This window comes from Tupaia chinensis, unplaced genomic scaffold (assembly GCF_000334495.1).
Source record: "Tupaia chinensis unplaced genomic scaffold, TupChi_1.0 Scaffold000099_1, whole genome shotgun sequence".
In the NCBI taxonomy this organism is placed as follows: domain Eukaryota; kingdom Metazoa; phylum Chordata; class Mammalia; order Scandentia; family Tupaiidae; genus Tupaia; species Tupaia belangeri.
In genome coordinates, this window is record NW_006159563.1 from 4385371 (window position 1) to 4400640 (window position 15270).

A 15270-nucleotide genomic window follows, 5' to 3' on the forward strand; every position below is an offset into this window, starting at 1 on the left:
TAATTATTTTTAAAAATAAAAGAAAAATGTTTATTATGGGCCAGCAGGTGGTGTGGTGGTTAAAGTGCTGGAATCCCACATGGTCAACCATAGTTTGAGTCTCAGACCTGGCGGCTTGCTTTCTCACTTTCCCTTTCTCTCTCTGTCTCTTTCACGTGTGTATGTGTGCCTATAGCAAATTGGAAAATAATAATAATAATGATAAATAAAATTAGGTAAATAATCTTTAAAAAATGTTTATTATAGGGCCAGTTGGTGGCACGATGGCTGAGGTGGCTGGATCTCACATGGCTGACTGCATGGTTCATGCCCCAGTTGCTTGGGAAACATACCAGGCACATGTATGTACTTGCTCCAAATTCCAAAAGGAGGAAGAAATGGAGGAGAATGGATTGAGGTGTGACCGTCCCCCACAGGGGATGCCTTATCACTTTTCTCGCTGCCTCTGGGGAGCACACAAGCCTTTTAGCAGGTTAAAAACAAATGCTTACAGTCCTAAGATTAAAAAGGAGCAATAAACAAGAGTCAGGGGTGGTGGGGTGGGGCAGTGGGGACAACAAATAGTTCAATTTTGCATGTTCCTATTATTTTTGCCATGCAGAATGTGTAGGAATGGGAAAGAGATTTTAAAAATAATACAGTTTTGGGAACCAGCAGTTAGCATAATGGCTATGTCGCTGGACTCCCATGTAGTTGACCGTGGTTCGTGTCCCGGACCCGGTGGCTTAAAACTCACACCAGGCGCATGTGCGTGTGTGCCCAAGATCCCGAGAGGAGTATGGCGGAGAAGGGATTGGCGCCCCCCCGGGGGGTGATTTCTCGCTTTCTGTCTCTAATGTCTCTCTCTCTGTCTGTCTGGCGAGCGCACGTGCCCTATACCGAAAATCTCTCCAAAAAAAAAAAAAAATACAGTTTTCAAGGGCCAGCAGGTAGCATGGTGGTTAAGGGGCTAGACTCCTACATGGCCCACCATGGTTCTAGTTCCCGACCTGGGAGCTTGAAAGTCACACTGGGCACACGTGTGTGTGTGTGTGTGTGTGCCCAAAATCTTGAGAAGAGAATGGAGAAGCATTGGTGGGATTGCGGCACAGCCACAACCCCTGGGAGATGATTTCTTACTTTCCTTCTCATTGCCTCTCTCTGTCTCTAGTTCCCTCTGCAAATGCATGTGCCCTATTGCAAACATCTTAATTTTTTTTTAAAATACAGCTTTCAAAGTAAAATATTTGGAAATCTGGAACATATTACTAGGTAATTTAAGTTGTTAAAACCATCAACAAGATTCGATTGCAACATAATGAAGCTATTGATGATTAAAGCGATGACTAGTTTTGAGAGAAAATTAATTGGCCGAGTGCTTTAGAATTGGAGTGAATTCCTTAAATGCTCCATTCAGTTAAAAAGAAATGAGATCTTCCCTAGAAGGATTTTTTTTAAAGTTGTTTATTTAATTTCAATCTATTCATTCATTTATTTTAATTTGATCAGAGAGAGAGAGAGAGAAAGTGAGAAAATAAGCCACCAGGTCTGGGACTCAAACCATTGTCGGCCACATGGGAGTGCCCAGCACCTTAACCACCACGCCACCTGCTGGTCCCTTGAAAAATCACCCCCCAGGGGGTTGGCCACGCCACAATCCCTTCTCCGTTCTCCTCTTGGGATCTTGAGCATGCATGCACACGTGCCTGGCATGAGTTTAAATCACTGGGTCCAGGACTCGAACCATGGTCAACTACATGGGAGTTCAGTGACATAGCCATTATGCCATCTGCTGGTGCCCCCAGAAGGATTTTAGCATTTATTTTTCAAATTACACTAAGGGAATTTTTTATTAATATTTAATTTAGTTCTATATCTGATGTACAGATTTTTTTCTCATTTCAATCAACACATGAAATAATAGAAGATTTAATTGGCAGGTGGCACAGTGGCTAGGGGCTCTGGAGTCCCACATGGCCAACTGCAGTTCAAGTCCTGGACCTGGTGGCTTGCTTTCTCCCTTTCCCTCTCTCTTTTTTTTCACTCTGTCCCTGTCTGGTCAAATTTAAATAAATAAATAAATAAATAAATAAAGTTAAATAAAAATAAATTTCCTGCCTTTAAAAACAATTGATTGACCAAATATATCCCAAAGTCTCTGAAGTAATTTCACAATCTATGCAAGTTAAGAGAAATAACTAATGGGGCCAACAGGTGGTATGGTGGTTGAGGCGCTGGACTCCCACATTGCTGACCTTGGTTCAAGTCCCAGACCTGGTGGGTTGCTTTCTTGCTTTCCATTTCTCTCTCTCCCTGTCTCTTTCTGGTCAAATTAAAAAATAAGAAGAAATGTAATTAAATAAATAAGTTTTTAAAAAAGAAAGAAAGAGAAATAAATAATTAGTAATTCCAAACCAGTATCACAACATTATCATTCAATGAATCTTTCACTTCTTGAGAGTAAAAATAACTATTGTTTATCTCATTTTCACTGACTCTGGCATAATGCCTTGTATACAGTAAATACTCATAAAGTAGTGAAGTAAGAATGAATAATTTAAAGAACAATGTCCTGGAACCAGCAGTTAGCGTAATGGCTATGTCACTGAACTCCCACGTAGTCAACCGCGGTTCGCATCTCGGACCCGGTGGCTTAAACTCACGCCGGGCGCGTGTGCGTGCGTGCCCAAGATCCCCAGAGGAGAATGAGACGGGATTGAGGTGTGATCATCCCCCCTGGGGGGTGATTTCTCGCTTTCTGTCTCTATGTCTCTCTGTCTGGCTGGCGAGCACACGCGCCCTATAGCAAAAACCTCCCCCCCCAAAAAAAGAAAGAACAATGTCCTGACTTCTGGACTAAAACCTATTTCCATTTGGAGTTGTAAAATTATTAGTGTAAGGGAACTAGTATTTTACGTTTAGTCAATATTTCTCTAGTAAAAGAAAAAGAAATTTATTATTATTCTACAATAAAGCATGAAAGTTGCTATTAAAAGAACCACATTTTTCCCCATTCCTCTCCTGCTAAAAGCCAGATATGCTCATTTTATTCTACTTAAAAACTATTTAGAGCTGTAAGATATTTTCTTCCAGTTGCATACTCTATTAGATATATGCTTTAATTACAAAGATAAATTGTTGTAAGAAGTTATTATTATTCAGTTAAGTTTCTAATAAAATAGGCAGTCTTTCCTATAAATCATCTAACATCTGGAAATGCTTAAAATTTCAGAGCCTCAGGGGCCAGTGGGTGGTGTGGCATTGGGGTGCTGGACTTTCATATGGCCAACTGTGGTCTGAGTCCTGGACCTGGCAGCTTGATTTTTCACTTTTCCTCTTTCTCTCTTTGGTCAAATGACTTCAAATACTTACTTGTATAATAAAAATTGTATTTCTGCAACAACTAACTTAATATTTTTTACAAGTCTAATAATGCAAATATGAATTCTTAAGACTTTCTTATCTTTTTTTATAGACCACAGATTAGTTTATTTTTAACACCCATCATGCCACAGGGAATAGGTTCCAGCAGCTCAGGCTCCTTTCTATTGGTTCTCACAGAGTGTGCTTCTCTGGGTGGAGCAGGCTGGCGCTTTAGTTGAACCCAGATACCTTTCTCTTTGGCTTCCTTCTTTTTCTGGTCATTTTCCCTCGCACGTTTTAGGAAGCTATCTCTGCTCTTAGAATGCGTAATATGCTCAATACGCACATTAATTCTCTTGGCAAGAATCTTGCCCTTAACTTGTTTGTTCACAACAATGCCAACAGCATGCTGGGTAACACTGTAGAGGCTCCCAGTTTTTTGCCATGGTAACATTTGTGGCGCATTCCTTTTTGAACAGTACCCATTCCCTTGATGACTACACTATCACCTTTCTTGTAGATTCGCATATATGTCGCCAGAGGAACCACTCCATGTTTTCTAAAAGGCCTAGATAACATATATCTGGTGCCTCTCCTCTTTTCCCTTTGTGTTCATCATTTTGGTGAATTACTGGAAGATGGCGGTACCAGCCAAAAGGCAAGAAGGCTTTCAAGGAAACACCAGTAAATAACATATCTATACACACACACACATACACACACACACACACACACTGTGTGTGTATGTATTTAAGCTTTTTAAAATTTTATTTCTGCCATAAGCAAGACACAGAATGACAATCACTCCACGACAGAATTTTCATGCTGCGATTTTCCCTCAGTCTCAGCCAGCTCAGATCACAGGCATGCACACCTGTTAGGCCTAGGGAGGCCCGGGAATATGAACTCAGGATCTTTTCCATGTGGGTTCAGTTGCATTAACACAGTACCCCAACCAGACACTATGTATAAAGTTTATTTCTCTCATGGGCCGGCAGGTGGCGTGGTGGTTAAGGTGCTGGACACTCCCGCATGGCCGACCACAGTTCCAGTCCTGGACCTGGTAGCTTGCTTGCTTTCTCACTTTCTCTTTCTCTCTCTGATCAAATTGGAATAAATGAATTAGTTAAAAACTTAAATAATTCTTTTAAAGAAAGTTTATTTCTCTCTCTCTCCAAGTTGGAGAAGTGGAGGAAAAGGGATTTTGGCATGACTCTGTCGCATTGGAGGGTGCTTTCTCCTGCTCCCTCCTTTTCCATCTCTGTCTCTGTATCTCTCCAGCAAGCACACACATACTTTGGGCAATTTTAAAAAAAGAAGAAGAGAGAAAATGTTCTGTAACTCAATTGTGGTGGTGGTTACATAATACTGTACATTTTAAATGAATGTGTTTATATAAATTATAACTCACTGAAGTTGACAAAAAAACACATAAGACTTTTTACAGGGGACTATGTGTCTTTACAATATTTGAAAAGCACCAAAAAAGGACTTAAAATATTTTGAAACTGAATAGAAAAAATACTGAAAATTACTGGGAAGTATTTTGTTCATTAACTAGAGCCAAGATTGGATTAAGCTTCTAAGACACAACTGTCCAGTGGAAACCTTGAGAGAAAAGTCAAATCTGACTTGGCAACAAAATAAGGGTATAAAAAAATGCCTTATAACAAGGTAGAGCTTTGCTTTAGTCTGTTTTTTGATGCTATAATGGAATACTACAGGCTGGGTACATTATAAAGAACAGAGGTTTATTTAGCTCATGGTCTGGAAGATGGAAAATTCAAGGTTGAGGGGCCAGCATCTGGGATGGGTCATCCCATGGTGGAAGGCAGAAGTAAGCACATTATTTAGCGAGAAAGAATCAAACTAAATTTCTCCTTTTATCCTAGCCCACTCCTGCAGCAACTACCTTCATCTCTTCAAGAGAGCAGTGTGTTCTCTTTGTTTTTGGAGAGGTTTTTGCTGTAGGGCGTGTGGGCTCACCAGAAAGACAGAGAGAGACAGAGAGACAGAAAGCGAGAAATCACCCCCTGGTGGGGCATGGCCACGCTGCAATCCCCTCTCCTCCATTCTCCTCTTGGGATCCTGGGCACACATGCACATGGACCCAGCGTGAGTTTAAGCCACTGGGTCAAGGACTTGAGTCCAGCAACATAGCTATTATACTATCTGCTGGTCTCAGCAGAAGTGTTCCTTTTTCTAAGAATTATTTTATTTAGGGAATCAGCAGATGGTGTAATGGTTACATTGTTGGACTCCCACATGGCCAACCACAGTTCGTGTCCTGGACCCCAGTAGCTTGAAACTCACGCTTGGCACCAGCCACACGCATACTCAAGATCCTTAGAGGAGAATGGAGGAGAAGAAATTGTGGTGTTACCATCCCCCTGGGGGGGTGGAGGTGATTTCTCGCTTTTTGTCTCTCCATCTCTCTCTGTCTCTCTGGCGAGTGCATGCTCTCTATAACAAAAATTTCTCCCTGTCAAAAATAATTATTTAATTTATTATCATTATTTAGTCTGACCAGAGAGAGAGAGAGAGAGAAAGTGAGAAAGCAAGCCACCAGGTCCGGGACGTGCACCATGGTTGGCCGTGTGGGAGTCTAGTGCCTAAACCACTATACCACCTGCCAGCTCCTTGGAAGTCTATTTTTTTTTTTTTTTTTTTTTTAATGTATCTTCTTATTTAAATTAGATATAAAAGAACCTGCTCTCTCATGAGAGAGTTAAAATTTGCTGTCACTTATTGGGGAAATTGGACCCCCTTTGACTGGTCCAGATGCAATACCCTGTGCCAGGGGAGATGTGAGAACCAGATGTTGCCCTGCATGTAATGGGTTCTGTGCTGTAAGCAAGGAACCCTGAGAAAAGGAATCTGGGCATTTATGCAGAAGAGAAAAGCAGCGGTCTTCCTCCCCAGGAAACCGCTGCTCCTTGAAGGCAACATGGAAAGGCTCCTGTGTTCTCACTGCAGCCTTTTTGGCATATATATACATCTCTCCAGGGGCTAGCTAATCCAGTGTCCCCAGCTTTACAACCCAGAGCCATCTCCAAGTTTCCAGGCTTCACCTCAACTTGAAATATAGTGCATGTGTGCATGCGTGGTCAAAACCCTGAGAGGAGCAATGGAAGGGAATGGTAATGCTTTCTCACTGTCGCTCTGTCTTTCTACACATGCCTTTTAAAAAAAAAAAGGGTCAGGGGTGGGAGGGATGCCTCCCTGGGACTTGACATTGCAAGAAAAATATTACCAGTGGTAGTTCTCAGGACATCCATGCTTTAAGCATGATAATGGTCACTAGGTGGTTTATTTCAGATTGACTTTTTGAAAGGAGTCCAACAATTGGCCTCTTTAGTCACACAAAGTATATTCCATTGCTTCACGCATTATGATTCTCTTTTCATGGACTTTGCTCTTACAAAAGGAAAAAGGCAGGAGATACATACATAGTCACAGGTTTTTTAAAAAAAAATAATTATTTTATTTTTATTTATTAATTAATTAATTCATTTTTTAATTTTACCAGAGAGACAGAGATTGAGAGTGAGAGAGAGAGGAAGCGAGAAAGCAAGCCACCAGATTCAAGACTCGCACCCTGGTAGGCCATGTGGGAGTGTCCAGTGCCTTAACCGCCACGTCACCTGCTGGTCCCCATAGTCACAGATTTTTGAGACTGAAATCTTTTTACTTTTTTTTCTTAGTAGAACATATTTTTGCCAAGTTTACAACCCACTTGATCTTCTGTCTGTTCTTTGATTTTAGAACCAATTTAGGCTTTTTAACACTGGAAAAAAATCATAGTTTAAGCCATGGATAAAAAAGTCGTAAAAATGGAACCAGCAGATGGTGTAATGGTTATGTCGCTGGACTTCCACAGAGTGGACAGCAGCTCAAGTCCTGGACCTGGCAACTTAAAAATCACACTGGGTACGTGTGCGTGCATGCCCAAGGTCTGAGAGGAGAATAGAGGAAAAGGAATTACATCATGGTCATCCCCTCTGGGGGTGATTTCTTGCTTTCTGTCTTTCTGTCTCTCTTTGTCTCTTCAAGGAATGCATGAGCCCTATAGCAAAGAAAACAAAACCTAAAAAAAAAACACAAAAATTGTCTTAAAAAACTTAACAAAGTTTAGTGAAGATTTTGATGATCATCAAATATTTTCATTTATTTATTTTTAAAATACTTTTTAAAATTATTTATTGAATATTATTTATCATTATTATCATTTTTAAATTTGCAACAAGGCGTGTGCACTCACCAGAGAGAAACAGAGACAGAGAGGGAGCGTGAGAAAGAAAGTCATCAGATCTGGGATTCAACCGTGATCAGCCATGTGGGAGTCTAGTGCCTTAGCCACCATGCCACCTGCTGGCCCTGATCATTGAATGATTTTAAATAAAGACTTTCCAGGGCCTTAACCACCATGCCACCTGCTGGCCCTGATCATTGAATATTTTTAAATTAAGACCTTCTTATTAAAAAAAAAAGTTGTAATACACATCTCTGAAATTAGACAAATCTCTTGCATTCTCACCATCCATACAGATGTAAATTATCTTCTAGAGCTAACTTTTGTTCAGGATCTCAAGTTTCTGTCAAATGTGCTCAGAAAGGGCTGGCTCCATAATCTAGTGGCTAAGGGAGCTGGATTTTGCAGTTCTGATTCCTGCCTTAGTGGGTTGAAAAACGTGTGTGCCCCAAATCCTGACAGAATGAGAAATCAAGGGGAATGTATTGTGGCCTGACTACGCCCCACTGGGGGTGCCTTTTTCCTCTCCTCTCTCTCTTTCTCTACTGAGGGTACATGCCCTGGCAATTTTTAAAAATCTGGCTTAGAAAGCTCTTATTGTGCAACAACACAAAAATACTGTTCTCTATACCCGGAATCTTTCAAGATTAGTTCTTTCTTCTGCCTGAGCTCATGGCTGACCAGCTAAAGACTCCATTTCCTGGTCAGTTTCAGATGCATGTGACTGATTTCCCACCAACACAAAATGTCACTTCTGGTATGGTACCAAGTGCTATCTAATGCTGAAACTGAATTATCTTGAGATTGTGTGGCATGCAATACATGTTGTGTATTTCCGAGCTTCTCCCAAAACATTAAAAACCCTGCAGTTTCCTTGTGAGTTTGTTGTGGTACCAGTGGTGCTTCAGTTTAGAAACTGGAGATGACAGGTAAGTAATACAGAATTTGTTCAGGTAATGCATACAGACAAGCTATAATACAAGAAGCGATTGCTTAAGGGGCCAGCAGATGGCATAGTAGTTATGTCACTGGACTCCCACATGGCCACCTGTGGTTTGAGTCCCAGACCTGGTAGCTTAAAACTCACACTGGGCACGTATGCATGTGTGCCAAAGACCTCAGGAGGAAAATAGAGAAGGAGGGATTGTGGCGTGGCCATCCCTTCTGGCAGGCAATTTCTCTCTTTCCATCTTTCCGTTTCTCTCTGTCTTCTCATGCAAGTGCACGTGCCTTAAAACAAAAGTTTCCCAAGAAAAAATACAAAAGGAATGATTGTTTAACTCTGTCATGTTGTAGTTTCTCATTTTACTCATTCATTCGGCACCTCCTATGTGAAATTTCTGTTTAGAAAGGGAATGAAACAAGCTCTAAAGCTAAAGGGATCATATTTTCTTGAATGAGAAAAAAATGAGAATTAATTGTGTAACCAAATGGTTCTCCCAACAGATGGTAACAGATTCTTTGTTTTCCCCCATTAATAATTTACCTTCATTCCTAAAAGATATTTTTTTCTAGGTAAAACAAGTCTCGATTGACATTTTTTTCTTTCAGTTCTTGAAAAATGTTGACTTCCATGCTTTCTGGTGAGAAATCCACTGTCATTTCAGCCTTGTTTCTCTATATCTAAGGAGCCTTTTCTCCTTAGATGCTTTATTTATTTGTTTATTTACTTACTTTGTTTTTGGGTAAGGAAGTTGGCTATGAATGTCTTTTGAACTACTATAAGTATAACTATCTTGGAATTCACTCAGTTTCTTCAATATATAGGTTTTTGCCTTTTACTAAATTCAGGAAATTTACAGCTATAATTTCTTTGAATACTTTTTCAGTCTAGACTCTCTTTTCTTTTTAGGACTCACGACACTAATGTTAGATCTTTTGCCACAAAGGCCCGTGAGACATTTTTCCCCAGACTATTTTTCTGTTATTCAGGATGGGTAATTTCCTTGCTTCTATCTTCAAGTTCATGTACTGTTCCCTCTGAAATCAACACCCTGTTATTAGCACGTCCAGTGATTGTATAGTGCTTATGTTTTCAGCTCTATGATTCTATTTATGTTTTCTTTATACCTTCTCTTTCTTTCTTTCTTTCTTTCTTTCTTTCTTTCTTTCTTTCTTTTTTTTGAGAGGTTTTTGCTATAGGGTGCGCACACTCGCCACAAAGACAGAGAGACAGAGAGACAGAAAGCGAGAAATCACCCCCCAAGAGGGATGGCCACACTGCAATCCCTTCTTCTCCATTCTCCTCTTGGGATCTTGGGCATGCACGCACACGCACCCAGCATGAGTTTAATCCACCAGGGCTGGGACTCAAACTGTGGTCAACTACATGGGAGTCCAGCAACATAGCCATTATGCCAATTGCTGGTCCCGATATATCTTCTTTTTTCTTTGCTGATACATTATATTTTTCCATTTGAGTGTGTTTATAATTGTGCACTGAAACACTTTTATAATGATTAGCTTGAAATTCTTGTTAGATAATTCCAATGACATGTCATCCTATCGTTAGTATCTGTTAATTATCTTTTCTCATTCAAGTGGAGATGGTCTTGATTTTAATATAAAATTTTTTTAAAATTTTATTCTCGTCATTTTAGCCATTATGATATGAGATCTGGATCTTATTAAATCTTGTTTTAGTAGACCTCCACTGATTCTGTGCCAACAAGGAAAAGTGGTAGAAATCCAGGCTACCACTGTCGTCTCCACTGACATTCTACTCCACTGAGTGAGGAAGGGGCAGGGAAGAGTACCTTATTACTGATAGTGAGTGGAACTTCAGGCTCCCGACTCTGCCTCTGTTTCATCCTCACTACTACCTGTCCTCTGCAAAAGCATGAAAGACAAGGCTCTCCACTTAGTATTTGGTGGTGAGGGGGTGAGGGTAGAGATGTGTTATTTTGCCATGCAATTTGGCTGGATTAGGGTTGTTTCTGTCAAAGGTTTCTTTCTTGCCAGGCTTTCTCTTTACTCTCTTCCCCGCCGCCCACCCCCCCTCCCCTCATCTTTTGACAAAAGAAAGCCAGCCTTATGAAGAACATTTTTTGTCTGCATACATTGACATTTCTGGGTTGTAGGATCCTCCAGCATCCAGCTCAGGATCTATAAGAGGCAAAAAGGTAACCCAGGATGTCAGCACCATGCTGTTCCTTACCTTTCAGGGTTCCTTCTTAGTCCACCTCCTTCTTTCTACCTCTCAGAATTTTCTTATGCCTGTCTTATAGATAACATCCAGAGTTTTTAGATAATTGAGAAGCTTAAGGGGAACTACATCTGCTCCAAATTTTTTGGACCCTGAGGTCCAACTCGCATAACTGGAGATATTCTTTTCCTGGTGTCCCTACCTGGAGGGATAGGAAAATAAATTCCAGCAAAGAAAAGATTTAAATAGACCTCTATTCTACTAAACAAGTCAGGGATTTGTCTCCAGAGGCATCATTACACAGTCTCAGGCTGCCCACAGTTTGCTAATTGAGGAGAATGGGAGGAACATTAGGAAAAGTGGAGCCAACCACAGGGAGATTTGTGGGAAACGAAAACGATTTGCTTAGGAGTGGCTTAGCAGCATTTTTCTTCTTTTCTTTTTCCACAACATCACACTCTTCAGTGTACATAATAAGAAAAGAAAATATTTAGGAAGTGAGCTTCGGGGCCAGCAGGTGAGATATGGTGGTTAAGGCACTGGACTCCCACATGGCCCACCATGGTTCAAGTTCCAGACCCAACAGCTTGAAAATCATACCAACCACCTGGGCACGTGTGCCCAAAATCTCAAGGGAGAATGGAGGAGCAGGGATTGTAGTGTGGTTATCCCCCTGGGTGGTGATTTCTCATTATCTGTCTCACTCTCTCTCTCTCAGGCAAATGACAAAAACTTTTTTTTTTAAGAATTATGTGATTTAATTTTATTATTATTATTATTTTAAATTTTGCCAGAGGACACATGTGCTCACCAAAGAGAGAGAGACAGAAAGAGAGAGAGAAAGCAAGCCACCACATCTAGGACTCAAACCATGATTTGCCATGTGGGAATCAGGCACCTTAACCACCATATCACCTGCCAGACCTGTCAAAAACTTTATTAAAAAAAAAAAAAAAAAGTGAGCTTTAAAAGGTCACAAAGCATTATACACTTTTCCCCAGAACTTACCTCCCAAGTGATGATTAAATAAAGAAAAAAGTTCTTTTCTTCATATTCTGGTTTTTATTTGTGTTTTTACTTAAATGGACCTGCAACTTCTCACTCTTGGTTAACATGTGGCAGGATCTCTAATAGCTACAAAACAGGAGTAGATTGTAAAGTTGTCAGCTGATGCTGACACAACAGTCGTGAAAGACGAAACTTACGTAACTACGAGATAATGGAGAACATAAGCGTGATCTTTCTTGGTTGAGTGAGCAGAGCTAGGGCTAGTGATTGGTAATGCCTGAAGTTGGGCGTACGAGGTGAAATGTTTTGGGAGTTACCTTTTCTTTGACTTTTGGTATTTCCTATCTTAGGCTGCTGGCTGGCCTCTTTCTCCCTAGAAGAGCTCTTCTTGCAATGCGAGCATTGAACCGGTTATTACGGGCTTTCTTATTATGACAAACATCCAGGCTTCGATAGAATCTGTCTTTTCTCTGAAATGTACCCTCCATTTCTTTCATGTTCTGTTCGTCAGTTTCTACTTTCTCTGCTTCTGTTGGCTGCGGATGGTTCTTGTACTGGACGTGGCTTATCTGAAATGGCTCCTCTCGCAGGCTTCTCTCTTCCTGATGGTGAAGTTCTCTGAGAATCTCTACTCTCTGCTGTAAAATCTGGCATTCGTTTGCCAGCAACGCGGCCATCAAATGCAGTGAATGAGTGTCCTCGTGCAACTTCTTCACTTGTTCCTCCAACTCAGGCTTAGCTGACAGGTCGCTGTTTGGCTGGACTTGCGAATAGACTGCGCTGTTTCCAAGAGTGTCTCTTATGTCCTTCTGAGATTTCTGATAGGACTTGATCAGTTCACTGAGCTCAAGATGCTGCTTACTCCAGTGTTCCGCTTCCTGTAGTAACTGCTCCATGTTGTTCCTAAGTTTAATATGTCCTCCTGGCACATAAAGGAACTTTGCTTTCTCTTTACTTAGTTGAGTTTTGTCAAGAGCTATTTTTTCGAAATGATTTGCCAGATTCTGTTGAGGAACGTGTACTGTGTTTGCAGATTTCTGGTTTATCAGTAGCATCTCCAGTTTCTTTGCATTCTGTTCTTTCTCTGGTTCTAAACTAATAAACAGGTTTTCCATGAGCATGTTGTTTGTTTTGTCAAGTCCTCTGATTTTTTCTTTAAGTTCAGACACATCCTGGGAAATACTGGTTATCTCAAAAAGTTCTTTTGCTTCCGTGATATTCTCTTCCAAACTTGCCACGTTTTTAATAATATCTTTAACTTCTCTTAAGAGATTTTCAAACTTCTGTGCAGTCTGTTGTTCTTTTACTTGATGACTACTATTATTTAGGGAAGGTGTAGAGCCCCAGGAAAAGGAGGGGAGTGATCCAATGTCGAATAAGGCAATGATAACCCGAGGGTCCAAAGACTCTTGGTGAAGATCAGGAGTAGGGTTCGGGATTTTGAAGAGGGTGGGCATCTCAGCTGAGTGGGCCATCAGGACACGAGGAAAGCAGAAAGCCTTAGAGAGTCTAGGAAGGACAGGTGACAGTCCTCTGTGCAAATGGGTGGAGAATGTGGAGCCAAGCAGAAGTCAGAGACCAGAGTTAACACCCACAACTGGGGAAGATGATGGTTAGGTGGAAGGTGACATTTCAGACAGCCTGGGGGGGAAGGAGGGGAGGGAGGGGGGCCAGGAGCTGGGGCTCCATCTCTCCTCCAGGCTTCTGGTGTTTATCCCCTAACCCCAGTGACTGGGTCTTTATTCTGTCACCATACCATTGTGGCCTACCACAGCTCTGTCTCCTTTGTGTCACAATGGAAGTCTCTTAAACTCTTCCCCAGTGACTCATGCATTGAAATCAATCTTGAGCCACTTCTCCTGCTCACCCCAGAAAGATCTCTGTAAGCCCCTTAGTTTTCTGGGGTGGAATTCATCTCATTCTAAGTGCGTCCAGTGGCTTCCTTATCACCACTCCCTATAAACTCGGCCTTTACTGCAGCATGTTTTTCTGCCACCTAAGGGCACGGCTGAGAGAAGTTCCCCTAGTGAGGTCCCCCATTTCTTCATAGCACCCGGAGACCTTCTTACTCCCATCCTGGGAAAGATGCTACTGTAAGATAAATAAATAAATAAATAAAAATCCAAAACAGGGACCAAGAGATCAGCAGGTGGCATGGTGTTTGGGGCACTGGCCTCCCACAGGGCCAGCTGCTGGCCCCCAGGAAGTACCTTTTTTTTTCTTTCTTTCTCTTTTTTTTTTTTTTTTTTTTTTTTGAGAGGTTTTTGTTATAGGGCACGTGCACTTGTCAGAAAGACAGAGAGAGAGACAGAAAGCAAGAAATCACCTTCCTGTAGTAACTGCTCCATGTTGTTCCTAAGTTTAATATGTCCTCCTGGCACATAAAGGAACTTTGCTTTCTCTTTACTTAGTTGAGTTTTGTCAAGAGCTATTTTTTCGAAATGATTTGCCAGATTCTGTTGAGGAACGTGTACTGTGTTTGCAGATTTCTGGTTTATCAGTAGCATCTCCAGTTTCTTTGCATTCTGTTCTTTCTCTGGTTCTAAACTAATAAACAGGTTTTCCATGAGCATGTTGTTTGTTTTGTCAAGTCCTCTGATTTTTTCTTTAAGTTCAGACACATCCTGGGAAATACTGGTTATCTCAAAAAGTTCTTTTGCTTCCGTGATATTCTCTTCCAAACTTGCCACGTTTTTAATAATATCTTTAACTTCTCTTAAGAGATTTTCAAACTTCTGTGCAGTCTGTTGTTCTTTTACTTGATGACTACTATTATTTAGGGAAGGTGTAGAGCCCCAGGAAAAGGAGGGGAGTGATCCAATGTCGAATAAGGCAATGATAACCCGAGGGTCCAAAGACTCTTGGTGAAGATCAGGAGTAGGGTTCGGGATTTTGAAGAGGGTGGGCATCTCAGCTGAGTGGGCCATCAGGACACGAGGAAAGCAGAAAGCCTTAGAGAGTCTAGGAAGGACAGGTGACAGTCCTCTGTGCAAATGGGTGGAGAATGTGGAGCCAAGCAGAAGTCAGAGACCAGAGTTAACACCCACAACTGGGGAAGATGATGGTTAGGTGGAAGGTGACATTTCAGACAGCCTGGGGGGGAAGGAGGGGAGGGAGGGGGGCCAGGAGCTGGGGCTCCATCTCTCCTCCAGGCTTCTGGTGTTTATCCCCTAACCCCAGTGACTGGGTCTTTATTCTGTCACCATACCATTGTGGCCTACCACAGCTCTGTCTCCTTTGTGTCACAATGGAAGTCTCTTAAACTCTTCCCCAGTGACTCATGCATTGAAATCAATCTTGAGCCACTTCTCCTGCTCACCCCAGAAAGATCTCTGTAAGCCCCTTAGTTTTCTGGGGTGGAATTCATCTCATTCTAAGTGCGTCCAGTGGCTTCCTTATCACCACTCCCTATAAACTCGGCCTTTACTGCAGCATGTTTTTCTGCCACCTAAGGGCACGGCTGAGAGAAGTTCCCCTAGTGAGGTCCCCCATTTCTTCATAGCACCCGGAGACCTTCTTACTC

At 41.6% G+C, this 15270-nt stretch overlaps 1 protein-coding gene across 2 annotated transcripts; it reads right to left on the reverse strand.

Annotated features, from left to right (window-relative positions):
* Positions 1-11784: 11784 nt before the first annotated feature.
* SPZ1 (spermatogenic leucine zipper 1) lies at positions 11785-14907 on the reverse strand. Of its 2 annotated transcripts, XM_006143513.3 has the most exons (2): positions 14074-14907; positions 11785-12621 (listed from the first exon to the last, which is right to left on the reverse strand). In XM_006143513.3, the coding sequence occupies exons 1-2, from the start codon at positions 14672-14674 to the stop codon at positions 12089-12091; spliced, it is 1134 nt and encodes a 377-aa protein (XP_006143575.1). In that variant the 5' UTR covers positions 14675-14907; the 3' UTR covers positions 11785-12088. The 2 variants fall into 2 exon arrangements, with proteins under 2 accessions (XP_006143575.1, XP_014441401.1); XM_014585915.2 differs by lacking the exon at positions 14074-14907 and having other exon boundaries at positions 11785-13454.
* Positions 14908-15270: the final 363 nt, after the last annotated feature.

Excerpts from the sequence above, each read along its gene's own strand:
- SPZ1 (XM_006143513.3), bottom strand. The coding sequence starts at position 14,674 with ATGGCCCACTCAGCTGAGATGCCCACCCTCTTCAAAATCCCGAACCCT. Across the intron at positions 12,622-14,073 it reads GGAGCAGTTACTACAGGAAG|CGGAACACTGGAGTAAGCAG; the intron begins GTGATTTCTTGC and ends TACTACAGGAAG.